Here is a 17,376-nt window from a genome sequence, read left to right on the forward strand (position 1 = left end):
GGAAGACGCCTCTCTCTCTCTCTCTCTCTCTCTCTCTCTCTCTCTCTCTCTCTCTCTCTCTCTCTCTCTCTCTCTGATCAAATTACTGTATAATGTCTCTCTTTGGATGCTTGGAATTTGCGTTGTAATCTAACCAGAAACTTAATTTTGTTATTATTACTGGAAACAAGCAATGATTTTTTCATTATTTGCGCTTTTGGACTGTTATAAACTTTGCGCATCCAAGCTAGTATTCATTCGCTCGGAAACTAGTTCCGCATATGAGGCGTCACTAAAAAACATAGAAAAATAAGACATAAAAAGTGTCGAAAATCATCATAACCTCAATTTTTTTTTTTTGTTGTAATCTAACCAGAAACTTATTTTTATTAATATACTGTGCTAAACTATAAAGGATTTTTATCATAGTATGCGTTATTTAAAAGCGTCGTTAACTCGGAGCGTCGGAAGCGTCAGCGTCGTAATGTCGGAACAAATGTCGTAACCCAGGGCGGATTTTTCAATGAATATTTAAGAAAAAGCGTCTTAACCTCGGAACGTCGTAAGCCGGAGCCATCGTAACCCGGGGACTGCCTTATATTTTTTTAAAGCACACTGGCATTTGGAACAGTTCAACAGCATGGGTTTTATTATATGACCAGCTGTATTGTCACACAATAACACACACTTGGACTTTTGATGCTTTGAAACCTGGAGCACATTTTTATAAATGATTGTTCTGTTGGGCATATATTTCCACCATGCCCACTTCACTTATGTCAACAGCTGAATTCTGCTGCTAGCTCTGTTCCTTGTCATGTAAATGCAATATGTGCCTTGCCTGTGAACACTTACAACCCCTTACTGGACTTATTGAGCAGCAAGCCTGCTTACTGCTAAGTGCATAACTTCAACACCATCTGAGGATTGATCTACACATGTTAAACTGCTCTTGTTCCCATGTGAATGTGTCATAACCAGTAAAGAAGCATACGTGTCTGAATACTTGTCGTGGTTGAAGAATTCTGTTCTTATCTATGCAGAATAGTATGGAAGTCACTGATGTGATTATTATTGCCAAGCCTGCTCTTTCCTTGGCTGCACCTGTTATAAGTATGATAACTTTTGCAGTTCCAGCCATAGTGGTTTGAAGTAAGGGCATTTGTGACTGTTCGTGACAACATAAGCATGCCTTTACCTACTCTATAGTGCCTTTGTCACTGCTCATAGACATTCTACTCCCCGGCCTAGGTAGATGCTTATATTTAAGGGCTGCTGAAGAGCCTGTGCCATCACAAGGTTGGCTTAATCTAGATGGATAGGTGCTGCTGTCCTTCCGTGGACTTTTCTACTCTGGCAGATGTGCAAGCAAAGATTTGTCATCATCCTACTTATTACATTCTGAAAGTGTGGGAGTATCTCTCCTGGTGTTTCCTTGTTGGCAGACCCCGTTACAGTCTCTGTCTTCCTAATTTTTTTCATATAGCAATGTCTTATCATCCATTGCTACATCTTTCATGAGAAAGAACAGGAAAAGGAAGTTGTCATTGCTGGAGACCAGAATGGCTACTGCAACCCGTATGCAAGAAGCTAACTGATTTCCAGCCTATCTAGAGGAGGAAGCATGTGGTGGCTGTGGCAGGTGGCTCTGAGAATCATAGAAATGTATGTAATGGACAGTGAACTAAATGGGCAAGAAAGGGTTTTGGGGATTCTTTATTCCAATTTATCTTCATTTCATATTCTTTGCACTCACACGAGACTTGGTCTTCTAGGGCTCTTTGTCTACTTTTCATGTTCATTGTTAATTGACTTTCTTTCCACATCTGGAAGTCTCTTACCTGATGGAAACACCTTGCTTTACATGACCTAGGTTTCTAGAGTTCACACACATGGCAAACTTGGGATATTTTAGAGATCTTGCCTTGGACTTGTACAGTCCCCATATTGTACAGCTAGATTCTTCAGGTGTGGGCAAATGCTAGGTTACTGTATTCCATATCTTGTACTCCCTCTTAAACAACATTCCAGGTACGTATATATGTATGTTTATTATGGTTGTGATGAAACTAAATGGTGTTAAGTTTTTTTATACCAACTCATTAATCTTGTAAAGAGTGCTCTTATCAAAGCTGCAGGAGTCTTACTGACTTGGAACTTGTCCTAATGAAAAAATAAGGGAGGTAGCTAATGCATACCTAAGTACAAACAGGAGGCATGTACACATTTGTCTGTTGGTCAAAAGAATGGTGAGCATGGCAACTCTTGGGCCTAAGAATGATCTACTGTAATTAGCAGTTTTGTTTGAACACAATTGTGTTATAAAACTTACATTTTTATACATGCAACTTACCCGGCAGATATATACTTAGCTATAGACTCCGTCGTCCAGCTAAGTATATATCTGCCAGGTAAGTATGTATAAAACTTTATTGTATCTTAACAATATCATTTTTCTTGTTTTTCTACTTAAAGGTCGATTAACATTAAAGATACCATGGAAGAATCTGTTTACATCCCAGTGGATTGCTGTAGTGGAAGGTGTATATGTGATTGCTGTACCAAACACCTCTATTGAATATGACAGAGAGAAAGAGGAAAAGCTTCAACATGAAAGCAAAATGTCTGCCCTTCAAAGAGCAGAGGAGGCAAGACAAAAAGCCAAAGAAAAAGAGAAAGGTAAGATAGTCTTTTGTTTTAGCTTTAATATCTCTTTTATGGATATGCTTATTACTGTTATCCTTGTTAACCCTTAAACGCTGAAGCGGTAAAAATAAAAAACTCCCCCGAATGCTGGAGCCGGTTTTGAGTGAGCGCGGAAGCGGAAAAAATAATTTTTGTACATGCAACTTCCCCGGCAGATATATACTTAGCTTATGTCTCTGACGTCCGACAGAAATTCGAATTTCGCGGCACACGCTGCAGGTAGGTCAGGTGATCTACCCCCCCTGCCGCTGGTGGCAGGAATAGGAACCGTTCCCGTTCTAGAACCAGATTTTCTCTGTCGCGGTAGTGTCAACATATGTTGTTGCTACCTCCTGACTTGATTTTCGTTTTTCATCGCCATCGATCTTCTGGGCTGTCTTTTGCAGGGAAGTACTGGGTCTTTGGTTCGGCATACGCTTTTATTAACTTTTTAATGAATTTGGCTTCGAAAATTTCGAAGAATATATGACGTGTAACTACCGAAATTTCGGTAGACACTCACATAGTTTGCAAGAAAGGGAAATATTAATATTTATTCATTAATATGTGTAATAAGTGTTAGAATTGATTGAGGAAATATACTGACTTCCTACTTTAGGGAGTCAGTAAAGCATGTAACTAGATACGTTTCTTTTAAAAGTTTTTAGAAACTCGTACTAACGAGCAATTAGAGTATTAACAGTACTAGTAGTGTTGCATCCTCATTGCATCCTCACCACCTTCTTACTTAGCAGGAAAGAAACTCAAATTCATAATTGCAATTTGAAGACAAGGATTGTGGCTCAAAATTTTTTTTGCGAGCTATTGAAAGGTAAGAAGTGATTACTAGTGTTCCCCATTGCAGTGGAGGGTGCGTCTGATCGGCTCTGTCTCGCTCCCAGGCCTAGACCTCTTTCAAGCTCCCAAGCCCAGGGGAGAAGGAATGTCGAAAGCCGTAAGGGGGTTTCAGAGAAATCCCCACGGTCAGGGCGTCCCCTCGGCAGGTTCTGTAGACGTCCCAGACTGCCAAGGATAGCCATTGAAAAGGCATCCTTAAAAAAGTGCGTCTCTTCATCTTACATCCGAAAAGACGAAGAATGTATATGTTTTGATGATCTAGCGCGTTCTCTGAAAACTAAGAGAACACTGAGCAAGAGCCAGCCAGGAACTTAGGAAGCCGCGTTCCAGCAAGCTAGCGTGAGCCACGTTCCAAACAGCCAGCAGCGAGCCGCGTTCCAGAAAACAGACTAGCGTGAGCCGCGTTCCTACAACCAAAAGCGAGCCGCGTTTCTAGCAAACTGAGCGCGAGCCGCATTCTAGAAAATTTTTCTTGGCGCAAGGCGCCTTCAAAGAGACGAAGCGCCAGCCTGGCGCAAATTGCAACAGAAAAACAGACGGCTAGAGCAAGGAGCCTTATAGTACAGTGGCAATCAGAACGATCCTTCCATTGAACGTTTCCGGGCAAGAGGCTCTTTCTAAAAGGGGTCTAGTAGGCGCTCGGAACTATCAGGGCGCACGGGACCTTCCACACAAGCGAACGTTCCAGGAGCGAGTCTCCTTTCTAGCTTTGTGCGGAACATTCCAGGCGCGCGGAAACTATCCAGGCGCAAGGAGCCAGGCGCCAGAATATTCCAAATCTTCTTAAGAGAGAGTGGCAGTCGCGAGGCTCCTCTTTGAGTAATGCGGACACACTCCTTCATTCATGCTCTTCCCTCGTTATGAAGAGGCAAGCGCTTTGGGAGTTTTTCTTATAAGAATCTCATCGACGTTTGGGTATGATGGCGGATAGGAAATATCTACTTCCTTCCGTAAACCCTACAGACGAACAGGAATTCTGTCTCTTCGCGATTTATGAGGAAATCACGAAGATTTTAAAGAGTTCCTGGATTAACTTCCTTCCTTAAGGAGATATATACTCTTTCTATCATTCTATAACGAAAAGAACGAAGACAGTAAAAATTTTTATTTCCTTTATCGCCTCGGAAGGGAAAGAAGGTAGTTGAGTATCTGCTGTATGAGAATACGATACGGCAAATCACACATACCGTAGTTACTTCTTTGTAGAGCAACTCAATTATCAGTATCCTTCCAGGAATTTCCTAGGAAGGACTACGCTTAAAGGGATTGTTAAGACAAACACCTACTTAGCTTCTAGATTTATCGAAGTCTTGTTTCGCTTAAATATGCATTAATAAGAACTTACCTGAAGTTCGATAATAATTTTATAAGATTCCTTTATTTAATGGAGTAGCTGGCAACTCTGGAAGAGTAAGGCCAGACGGCTAACGGAGACTGCTATCGCGCCTTAGAGACCAACGCAGTAAAATGTAGGTGTCGGTCATGAGTGGTTGGTTACATGTCTCTCTCCTGCGGGATGGAATAACTAACCGTGTCTCTCCCCTACAATCGCGGTTTTAGCCTCGGATTGAGGGGATAGTTAAGCAAACATAAATAAAATATTGTCTGCCTTTTGCTAAGAAGCTTTCAATAAGAAAGATATTACAACCTTTCAATGCTGTTTACCGTAGGTAACATTATTAAAGGATTCTAACGCAGCGGAACTCTATATTATATGATGCTCTCATGCTTACGAAAGCATGGCTTATTAGAGTACATGCTTAGTGAGAAGATGAATGTAGTAGAAGAGAATTCACTTTAAGACTACGGTATGGTCAAGTCTTATGCGCATACCGAGGTTAACTACAGAATTCCTAGTATCCTTACAAAGGTTTCCTAGATTAATGCTGTTTACCACAATGTGACAGTATTATAAAGGAGTCTAATACGGCAGAGCACGAAATAATAAATTCTCTCATCCTTTCGAGAAACGCACACAACCTTTTTAGAATCGGATATTGGCTCAAGGAGAAGATGGGTGAGTTCGGATGGGAAACATTCTCTTAGTGGCAGAAGTTGTTTCCCTGAATGGACTATACTACGTATATAAACAAGTTTTTTTCCTACTAAGAACGGAATTAACAGTGAAGGATGTCGGGGTACCATAAGGGCACAGATGTTCTGGCACATAACCTTAAAAGAACTAGAAGGAAGGCGCCAGCCTGGCGCAAAGCGTCAGAAGCGCCAGCCTGGCGCAAAATTGCGCCAGAAGCGCCAGCCTGGCGCAATGCGCCAGAAGTACCATCCAAGATATTTTCTCGTTTTAGCGAGTTATTAAACCTAAGAGTTCAGTTAGTGGTTGGTTTGGGTGTTTGGCTTCTCACCTCGGTGGTCGCGGGTTCGATTCTCGGCCATTCCATTGAGGAGTAGTGAGAGATGTGGATTTCTGGTGATAGAAGTTCACTCTCGACGTGGTTCGGAAGTCACGTAAAAACACCATACAAACAAACAAACAAACCAGTAGCCTCTCGGAGGCTCGGTAACGGCAAGATTCGATCCTGATTTCGTACCCATTTAATCGGAAAGGGGTCGCTTACAAGGAATGATGAAATGATTTTTTTTTTAATCACTTAGGCCAATTCCACGACTCTCTCATATCGCAAAGAGCATCGAGAATCTCTTTTTTCGCCCCTGTTCGCGTTAACAAAAGAGAACCTATTTGGGAACAGACACGGAACGTAACGATCCTTAAAGGTTCGATGCAAGATTTTGCATGTCCGTGAGAACCTTCTCGATCGAAGATAATAACTGTTAACGTATGTCTAACATTTATTGAAAAGAGTTTTGAGAACCTGCGGAAAGTCTTCATAGATCTCTTCGCAAGGTAGAGACGAACAGGCTTCCTATAGAACTGCTTTCCTTTTCCTCGAACCAAGAAGAGGGGTTAGCAATATACGACATCTTTAATTTAAAGAATGGGAATAAACTTTAGTCTTTTTTTTCCCTAGTTATAAATTCTTAACAGATATTAAGATAAATGGGCGTCAAAGGAAGAGAGGATGAATGCCTCATTTTGGCCTTAGAGAGGTTGGATTCACAGAAGTCACGTTCTTCTCACAGCATGTTTCGTAAGGCTTTTCCAAGAGTATCTGGATATTCTATCAGAATCTATTATAAATAGACCTGAAAAACCTCTCCACTCTGAGTCTTTCCACGTGGCAGGACTGACCAGAAGTGGACATGAATGAGAGGATTTTTCAAGGTAAATGACAATAGTCATGGCTAAGACATAGAATTGCTGCAGATCGTGCTAGATGGAATGAGGAAACTGTCCTCTTCCGATACCTCTGTGAACCACATAGCGAGGTTTTTTCTTCACTTTCAGAGGGAAGAATCACCTATGCATATATCTGCTATCAAAGAACGCAGTAAAAGGCTATACTCTGTCTCTACAAGGGGAAATTAGAGATAACAGAGGATTAAGATCTTCGGGATCTATACGATACCGCAATACGACAAGAGTAGGATATCATGTACTTCGAATGGAATTTTTTTTTGTGGCCACAGATTCCGTGTTCCGACAAAATGGAACTGCTCCTCATCAAACTTCTTTGAGGAAGTTTATGAAGGAATTCTTTGTTTCTCTTAGCCCTAAACGACCAAGAAGACAAGTGAATTTTTGTGCATTGGAATCTCGCATCAGATTCAATGGAGACTCGGCAATGGGTTCTGCCAGCATAGTAGTCTGGCAAAAGAACTAAATCCCTCTATTCCTGACGCAACGCTTTCAGATAGAAGTTTAGTTGCCCAGGCAGGGTACTTACATTTTCATCTACAGAAGAAGAGATGGTTTAAACGTTTGCCTACAGAGTCTTCGGGGTGCGATGAGGGCTCAAAATGCTTCCCAGAAGGTATTCAGAAGAATACAATAAGAGCTAGAAATCAGGGTTCCGCCAATTTCAGCTCAGTCTCTCCTTCGACTTCCAGACTCCTTCCCTTCCTTCGGGCAAGGATAGGGAAGATTCTGCAACGAGGAACCTCATCAACATGTAAGAAGAGATCTCGTTAGCAAAAGAAGTGTTCACGAAGGATCCTCCTCGGAGGAAGACTTCTCTCTCGTATTGTTAGATATCCTGTCGTCTACTGGGTGTAGCTGACTAAAATCACCTCCCCTTGCCAGGGGCCAAAAGCTCAAAGGGGAAGAATTTCTTCCACCCTTCTCCAGTCTCCTGATAAACTATGTGGTTGTTCAGGACTCTCGGACAATGTAGCGCCAGCCAAGCGCCAAAATGCCAATACAGGCGAAAAACGCCAGAGGCGGACAGTTCCAAGGAACTCTGTCATGGCCGGATACTGAGAAGGAGCGGGCCTCCAACCTGGCGCAAATGCGCCAGAGGCGAACAATCGGACAGATACAAGAGTGTCCGATGTGGACATCGCCAGACAGCCTAGAGACTCTTCCAAGCTCGAAGCTCCAGCAAGTGTGGAGGAGCCAAGCCAGGCGCGAGGGGCGCCAGCCAGGCTCTAGGAGCCAGCCAGGCTCTAGGAGCCAGCCAGGCTCTAGGAGCCAGCCAGGCTTCTAGGAGCCAGCCAGGCTCTAGAAGCCAGCCAGGCTCTAGAAGCCAAGCCAGGCGCCATCCAGGTGCCAGGCTCCTTCAAGGCTAGGCTCCAGTCAGGATTGAGGATCCATCCAGGCGCAAGGCTCCTTCCAGTAAAGAGAAACCTAAAAGCTCTGTCAGTAAGAGGGGCTAGTCCCCATTGATATGATACAGGTAAGGCTCTGCCATGTAAGTGGGTCAGCCCCCATTGGCACGATCCGAGAAGGCTCTGTCGTGTAAGCGGGCTAGCACCCCCATTGACATGATCCGAAGGGTTTTGTCAGTCATAGGTCCCTACCATCGCTGAAACTCTTGAGGCATGCAGACTCATAGACAGTAATCATGAAGTCTTCTGCCAAGCTCCAGGAGCAAGGCGCCAGCCAGACGCAAGGCTCCAGCCAGGCGCGGGCGCTAGCCAGGGCCGGGATGGAGCCAATCTGGCGCCAGGCAGGCCGCCGGCGCCAATTCCAGGCGCAAGGCCTCCAGCCAGGCGGCAAGGCTCCAGCCAGGCTCTAGCGCCATTTCAGGCGCAAGGCCTCCAGCCGGCGCGAGGCGCTAGCCAGGCTCCAGGCTTCACCCAGAAGAGATCTATATCAAGAATGCCTGGCCCTTCTTTGAGACAATGTGATCTCCTAAGCACTTGACAAGTGCATTGATGATTCCTTCAAACAGCTGAGAATTAAAAGCGAATGAAGTGCGAGCTTTTGGCTGTATTCTTGTTCTTTCCTTAACAAATATGTCATAAGGCCATATTAGCTGTCACATACGGAGATGCAAACTCTGTGTTGACTTCCCATATCCGAAGGATGTCAAGATAACCTACGAGAGATCCTTCTCTCTTGGTTGATACGTGTCTGCGGATACATTGCTGGGATAGGGAGCCGATACTGATCCTTAACTAGTGAGTTAAATTTTAGTTAACGTCGTGTTTTTTCTTTGGGTTGTTTGAAAGGAGTTTGGGGATAACTCTTTTCAACTTAAGCACTAACCCTCGTGTTAGGATCAGGTGATCGGGATCGGTGTTGTGCTCCTTAATTATGCCACTAGGCATAGGCATATTGTCATGTAAGAGGCTCTGTCGAGTAAATGGATAAGACCCCATCGACAGACCCACAAGAACTCTTAGCCATAGGTCACATCCTCGCTGAGGCTCTTGAGGCGAAGCAGATTCCTAGGCATTAGCCATGGAATCTTCCACCTGAACAAGTAGGAACCAAGGTTTTATTTATTTATTACCTACAACGATGTTGTTTACCTGTCTATTCAGTAAATAGTTGTCTCTTACCCACCACCAAGGGTGTCAATCAGCTAAGTATATATACTGCCGGGGAAGTTTGCGTGTGTACAAAAATGATATTGTTAGAATACAATAAAGTTTTGTACATACTTACCCGGCAGATATATACGATGAATGGCCCACCCAGCCTCCCCTCAGGAGACAGGTGGAGAGAAAAATCTGGTTCTAGAACGGGAACGGTTTCCTATTCTGCCACCCAGCGGCAGGGGGGAGGGGGTAGATCACCTGACCTACCATGCAGCGTGTGCCGCGAAATTCGAATTTCTGTCGGAAACGTCAGAGACATAAGCTAAGTATATATCTGCCGGGTAAGTATGTACAAACTTTATTGTATTCTAACAATATCATATTTCATACAATCAACTTACCTGTCAGATATATACATAGCTAAGACTCCGTCGTCCCCGACAGAAATTCAAATTTGTTCCGACACGGCATACAAACCTTCGGTCCTTTTACAATAGGAAGGTACTAGCGGCAGCTGGATAGGTCGTAAGCTTTCGAACAAGGGGTTCGGTAGTTAACTGCTTGTCCGACAGGCGCGCGCGCGACTGGGAGGTAAACAAATCACTTTTGCTTCGGCCTGCTGGCGTGTAGACGTGTATCATCGCTCTCTGCCCGTTCATCGTCGTTGCTTTCGCATGGTGTGTTTTTCTTTTTCTATTTATCTAGTGAAACTGAATTGTAAGTACAATCATTTCATATTTATTTCCATTGAATTCAATTGTGAATTAAAGGATCTTGGTTTCTCCACGCCCTCCGATTACCCGAGTGCCGGGACTGAAGGGCGTAAGTGCGGGAATTCATTTTTCCAGAAATGATCCTCGTATTGTGTATGCTCGGTGCCGAGGGCGGGAGAGCGCTCGCTCCGAGCATTATATTTTTGGTTGGAATGTGTAGATGAAAATCGTAAGTAAGTGCCCTTTTCATTTATATTTTTTTGACCTGTATGCTCGTTGCCGAGCGAATGCGCTCGGCACGAAAACTTATTCTGTATGGAAGTGGAATCGCAAGTACAGTTTCTTTTTCATTTTCATATATTTATTTTGATTGTAGCAATACTCATTTTGGATCAGTTTCCGCTCTTACCCGGAAATTGATCCTTTCCCCTTTTTATTCGAATGAAGTGAAATCGCAAGTGCAGTTCTTTTTCATTTTCATATTTTATTGAGATTGCATTATTTACTTGGATCAATGTTTCTGCTATTTCCCGGGAATTGATCCTTCCCCTTTTTATTTTGTATGAAGTGGAAATCGCAAGCGCAGTAATTCTTTTTGTTTTCATTTTTCATATATATTTGATTGCATCAATTCATTATGGATCAAGGTTTCTGTTCATAATCGGGAATGGATCCTTTTACCCTTGCGCTCGGTACCGAGGACGCAAATGCGCTCGCTCCGAGCCCTTATTCATTGTGAAGGGAATCGTAATGCAAGATTCTTTTCATGTTATTCCTTTTATTATTGATTTGCATCAATATTTATTTTGGTTCAAGTCCGCTCAGTCAGGGAATTGATCCTTATGCCCTTGCATTCGGTGCCGAGGGCACGATTGCTCTCGGGCTCTTATTATTATTGTTGGGTACATGGGTGGCTGTGCGGGGTAGGGTAACGAGAACCCCCCCCCACCCCCCCCCCCCACCCCCCCCGCTCAGCTCCCACAGATGGCCCTTCCCCTTCGGGGGGGATGGTTATCTGGGTTCTTCTCCTCGCCCGAGTCCATCGAGCGCGGGGGAGGGCGCTCGTGCCCGATATACAATTGTATTCGGGGTCTTCCGCTCGTTCGGTGTGGGCTCACCCCCCCCGTGCGAGGGGCTTACTTCCCCCCCTCCCCCCCACTAATCATACTACTGTTATTTCCGCAGGTGCTATTGCCAAAGAGGTGGGACCTTGGTGAGGTATGGGCGTCCTTCGATTTGCAGGGCGTCCCTAGTGTCCAGGGGCGGCGGGTTCTATGTCTGGGCCTGCTGCGGTCACCCATGGAGTGGTGACCACGACAACGATATCGACTCCAGGTGACGACGTCCCTCCTCACCTGGTGTACTCGCCTCACGTGGTAACAGTCTTGCCTACAGCCGCTGTGAAGTGCCGTTCGCCGTACCGAGAGGGGGGGGCGTGCTGCCGCCGCTCGTGGTTGCCGCGCTGCCGCGACCACACTTCCGCGGCCCTAGAGCTCGCCCCTGGACCTGCCGCCGGTACCAGGATGTTGCTGGCTGCTGCTCCACCTCCTGTGTTTCCGGTGCTGCCTGCCGTACCTGCCGATTCTGTACTGACTGTCCATGCAGTTGCTGCGCTGGTGCCGTTGCTGCGCTGGCTGTCCCTGCCGATGCTGTGCTGGGCTGTGCCTGCTGTTCTCCTGAGATGCCCATACCTGCTTGACGTCGTCCCTGTTCGTGGTGGTACTACCCCAGACTTTGGTCTGTCTGTACAGGTGCGTCCGGGCCCTGTGGCTTCGGCTACAGCAGCCCCGGCTCCGCCCTGGATGGCAGACCTTACGTCTGTCCTGAGGAAGCTGACGAAGAAGAGGAGGAACGTCGCCTTCATCTTCTTCATCCGTCGTCGCCTGCGCTCGGGCTGCCGGCTGGCTCCTTCCCCTTCGACTTCTAAGGCTTCAACGCCGAAGGAAGAATTGCCTTCCCTCCCCTCCTAGAAATCCTCGGAGCTTCTCGGGACCCGGGTCTCACCTCGGTGGGACGGGAGGGTTCCTTCCGCTGGTCCTCCTGCTCCTTCTGGGGGCGGGGCCCGTCTCTTCTCTTCCGCAAGGAAGAAGACTACGGGGACCAGAGGGGTACCGGCTAACACCGGTACTTCCTCCCGCCTGGGTGTCAGTGGTTCTGCCACTGCATCAGGGTCCGTCTCGGCCTCTCGTTCGCGGGAGGTACCGAGTGTACGGTCGCCAACCAGCGACCGTGCAGCCAGGAACCAGACCTCTGAGCCCGCTCAGCGTCAGGTTCACGGCACGGGGCGGAAGACTGGTGACAGCCGCTCACGCGACTCTCACCAGACCAGCTCTCGCGGCGACCAGCTGGCTACCCGGGATGATGTGACGGTCCACGACCGGCCACGGGCTGAGGCTGGGAAGAGGTCCCCCCGTTCGCCGGTGCCAGCCACGGCTGGAACCAACTACGTGACGTGCCGTGAGTACAAGCACCGGTCTCACTGTGACAGTGGAGCCTGCAGGTCGCCTGACCGTCGCTCTCACAGAGAGCGATCGGGTACGGCAACCAGCACCAGCTCTTCTGACACTCGAGATCGTGGCCGCTGTGCTCAGTCCAGCCGTTCTCCACAGCGAGACGGTTCGACCAGGCCTGCAGCTCGATCGCCACCACGGGTTGACGATCGCCTGCAGCCCTCCAAGCCTGCTGGTTCTGCCAGCGAGCGAGGAGGGAGCGTCAGGTCTGCCTCTCCCGTACCTTCAACCTCCTCGGGTTACACCGGGAGGAGCGAGGTATTGAGGAGTGGATCATGAGGGGTGCGCCCCTCATGATCCCACACGACGCCCTATACTTGTGCCAGGCACGGTTCTTGGACCGGCCAGGACGTATGCGCAAGTGGATGGAGAAGACCGAGAGGGCTGTCACTGTTCCCCCTTCTTAGGAGGAAGGTTCTCGGAATATGCTCTTGTTCGAAGGGCTTACGGTCCTACTCTGCAAGTGCTGTGACTTCCGAGATCCAGGTAACTTTGCCGAGGTTATGGCGCTGATTCGTCAGGACAACGACCTCGGGGAAGGATCGCTGCTCCCACCAGCAGAGCCACGTCTCGGCTCGAGTCGTTTTGGGGCCCGAGAGGGAACCCAAATCGACGGTGGGTCTGCCGCGATCGGAGCTTGCCGACTGTGTTGAACCAGGTAGTCTCTCGTCTCCGGACAAGAAGGCTCTCTCAGTTCTGGCCGGTCGAACAAGCTACTTCACCTCCTCTACTGCGACAGAGGCGTTTCTACGTGTCTTCGGACACCGTATTTTGAATACCCCTTCGGTCCTCCTGAGAGGTTTCGACCTCGACGAGGACTGGAATGAGCGGAGGACGTATCGCTCTCTCCTGTCAGGTGTCGATCAGCCCCACCCAGACGAACGTTCACAGTGGCGGCAGACCCTTACCTACAGTATGAGTTCGTAACCCTCCTCGGGAAAACGTTTTCTCCTGACGATACGTTTTCCCAGGCTCTGAGAGGCGGCGATGGCTGCTCCTTTTCTTCTCCAACTGCTAGTTCCGCTGGGAAGGCGAGCCAGTATCCAATTCCTCCCCCATTCCCTCTCTCCTTACGGCTACGAGGGAAAGGGGAGGGATCCTACAGAGATTTCTGTAAGATCCCACGTTAGGGGCTGCGCTACCGGGGGGACCTTCGGGTCCTACCTGACCGTAAGCCCCGTTGTTGAGGAGGGATCCTGCCCTTTCTCGATTTTCTACGGGAATCGAGAGGACCACCAGCCGATATCGTTTGACGAATTCGGTGGGGGTTTCGCAGAGTGCTTAGAATTCTACGGAATTTCTAGCGCACTCAGAGTGTTCGAGTTTTTTATGATCTCCAAACACTTAGGCGAGACCACGGTCCAAACTGAGCGAGAATCCCCGATAATTGTTACACGATAATCGGGAACCTCGCTTATGCTCGAATTCCTGTAATTTCTAGCATTTGGAAGAAGACTGCTGCTGAAAGAAGAGTATCTCACAGTAGGCGATTAACCTGGAATAGAGAAGAACGGACGGGAACTTCCAGTTTGGCTTGAACTATCGTCTTCGGTATTCTGTTCACCATTGAAGCTTTCCTTTAGGAAAGACTTCTCCTTCACTCTCTTGACTAGAGAACGAAGGCGGTCGATCTCCAATCCTTATTCTCATTCCTCGAGGGGAAAAGAATTTAGGATGGAGGTAGTGGTACAGAACCTACAAATATACTACGTATATTTACCCTCGCGACATGATTCTTAACAGTTGAATTGTACGGGGGGTAGGCAGCATACCGTAGTTAACTCTACGGTTTGTGACCGAGACGAATTGTATCTTAATTGAACTGCAACTCGGGGTTGCCTGCAACCTCCCAGCAGTTATCAGTTTCGATTTTAGATACTTGGTATTGTCACGACAACACCAAATCAGCTTTTGTATTTACCGAAATCCGTTTCGTTTAAATATAATTGCTTGAGCGTATTCTTTATGCTCGATGGTTCTAGCCGAACGCATTCCTTCGTGGAAGGGATTAAATGGCAACTCAGGATGACGAGTCACCGAGAGCTACTGCGTATTGAACTGCCTGATAGCAGCTCAGTATCAGCTAGGTCTCCGAGATGCACGGTCGGTTACGTCTCTCTCTCCCCTGGTTTGATTGACTACCGAACCGTATCTCTACCCAACAATCATGGACGTAGGTCTCTGATTAACGGGGATTCTCGCAATAAATGAAGGACCATCTACTGCTGTGACGCTCTATTTCATCGCCTTCAACATTGCGAGAATTTTCAACAGAGATATCTCTTGGACTCTTTCATCTTTCTGTTTACCGCACGGTAACAGAAGTCTGTACTAGTCTCCCGCTGCATCGCACCGCGATAATGCGAATGATTTTTGCAGACATCTGAGTTTGTCTTCAAAATATCTCGTATTCGTAGGTGTGCAATTATTTCATTGCTCGCCCCGAATTAACAGATGTGTCAGAAGACATCGCCTACTCTCCGACCTGACAGCTCTACTTCCAAATGTTCAGCCCATGAGAAGCAGTTCTTCAGGCAGTATTTCCCGTGTCTTCATTACTGCAAAAGCACTCCGCTTTTATTGCAACTACGATCCTCACCGGACAGCAATGAATTGCTTTGGTTAGCGTTCTCAGTCTTTGTAGCACAGGTTTCAGAATCTTGAGAATCTTCTTCTCTCGGTTCAGCTGTGAAGACGTAGGTTGCATTTTATGTACACCTTCGTCTTCAACGACACATAGTGTTGTTTCTCCTTAGCTGAGAATCAAACTATACTATGAGATATCTTGCCATCAGGGACCTCGGTCTCTAGAAGGCAATTGACTTTCGCCTGTTGGGCACATGCCTTAATTGAGAATCATCACCTCGCCTTCTGGCATCGGTGACGAACAAATTATTTGTTTAGTCTCTTGGCAAAACCCTTTTAAGGCGAAGGTCACGTTGACTTGCTCGGGTGCTTGGACAACTCGCCTACCTACCCGAACGCAGTCAGTCGGCAGCTGTCAGAGCGCCCAAGTCAGTTACGAACTTCGCTGTGGACTTAGTTCGGTGTTGCCATAACAGTCTTTTCTTCGTCCTAACGGCTTGTCACAGTACCCATACCATCGACACCCACCATTGAGTGTCGGTGTCCTATCCACTACCGAGAAGAAGAACTTCACTGCATGGGGATAGGAGAATGTGAGACACTCGATGCAGACGGATAGACCAGTATGGGTACAGGACATCACCGAGACAAGAAGAGGGATAGGTCATACGACATTCCCTTCTTTTCCTCTGAGGTAATGCATGATTTTTCCTGCGAAGTCAAGCCATCTAGGGGATGGGGATTCGTGAGCTCGATGTGTACCGACTTCGTAGCGAAGACCTCAGAACCCTTCGGTTCCTGACGATCGGTTAGAGTCCTTCACAATCCCCTCCCTAATGGACTTCACCGCCTTCGATGCGAAGGAGATGCTGCTTTGTCCTGTGAAAGCCGCGACCATCGCTTTCTGATGAAACTCGACATCCCAGGCTGAGTGTTTTTTTGAAGACTCTTCGTCAGCACCAAGATGACCTAGAATTCTGTACACTCCTCGAGTTACACAAGAATTCTTCTCCGTGGCGCAGGTACTGAAGGCAGGGGTCTGGTACAACCAGAACCACTGGCACCTTCACCTTTTGGATATTGCCCACAGGTCTTGGATCATTTTCTTGGGACCCGTGGTGGCTGCTCAACACGTTGTGTAGCTAACCCAGACCCTAGCAGGCTGAACAGCATCGGAGTCCTGGTGTGACTGTAAGAATAGATAAGTGAATGAGAGAATGACTGGCTTCTCTTGCCTATCTTTTTCTCCCCCTCTACCTGGGTAGAGGGATACGGTCATCACCTTGCTGGATAAGGAACGAGATGCAGGTGAGCTACTCGACAGAGCCCCATCCTATCCCTTTCACTAGGGATGGGAGCGAATATCCACAACTTCCTCCTACAAGGGGGGGGAAGTGGATGCCAACAAGAGACAAACCATAACTTTATGTTGCCTCTTGCAAATAGGAACTTGTTCTTGTTTGCTGGTACGAAGAGATACGCTTGCCTCTCTCTTAGTACTTGGTCCAGAGGTCTGATCATTGATCCTGCGGTGCACACCCCGATCAATCGGACAGAGGCTTGGATCCCTCCCTCGCTCTTACGACCAGGGAGGCATTCCAAGGTTGGGCGAACACCAGTCTGTTCACAAAAGACTCAGATTCCTCCCACCAAGAAGTGAGTCTTCCTATTGTAAAAGGACCGAAGGTTTGTATGCCGTGTCGGAACAAATGACAATTTGTCCAAAATTGCATTTTTCCTAACTATACAAACCTGAGGTCCTTTTACACATAGTCCCACCTCATGCCACCCCTCACTCTGCAGTTTTTGCTTGGGCCAAAAGCAAAAGTGATTTGTTTACCTCCCAGTCGCGCGCGCGCGCCTGTCGGACAAGCAGTTAACTACCGCTAGTACCTTCCTATTGTAAAAGGACCTCAGGTTTGTATAGTTAGGAAAAATGCAATTTTGGACAAATTGTCATTTCGCGGCACACGCCGTAGGTAGGTCAGGTGATCTACCGCCCTGCCCTGGGTGGCAGGACTAGGAACCATTCCCGTTTTCTAACATATTTTTTCTGTCGCTTGGAATGTAAACAACGTTTGCAGTTCCTCCTGACTTGGTTTTTGGATTTCATCGCCATCGATCTTCTGGGCTATCTTTTGCAGGGAAGTACTGGGTCTTTGGTTCGGCATACGCATATTAATTTGTTTTAATAACTTTGGCTT

General features: G+C 47.1%; 1 protein-coding gene across 1 annotated transcript in view; it reads left to right on the forward strand.

The window, feature by feature from the left end:
- LOC135216964 (intermembrane lipid transfer protein Vps13-like) overlaps nt 1-17,376 on the forward strand; it is an 840,085-nt gene that overhangs the window by 97,583 nt on the left and 725,126 nt on the right. The window contains 1 exon segment of the mRNA XM_064252490.1: nt 2,455-2,658. Coding sequence (XP_064108560.1) covers nt 2,455-2,658 — 204 coding nt within the window.

Source organism: Macrobrachium nipponense, chromosome 7 (assembly GCF_015104395.2).
Source record: "Macrobrachium nipponense isolate FS-2020 chromosome 7, ASM1510439v2, whole genome shotgun sequence".
Classification (NCBI taxonomy): domain Eukaryota; kingdom Metazoa; phylum Arthropoda; class Malacostraca; order Decapoda; family Palaemonidae; genus Macrobrachium; species Macrobrachium nipponense.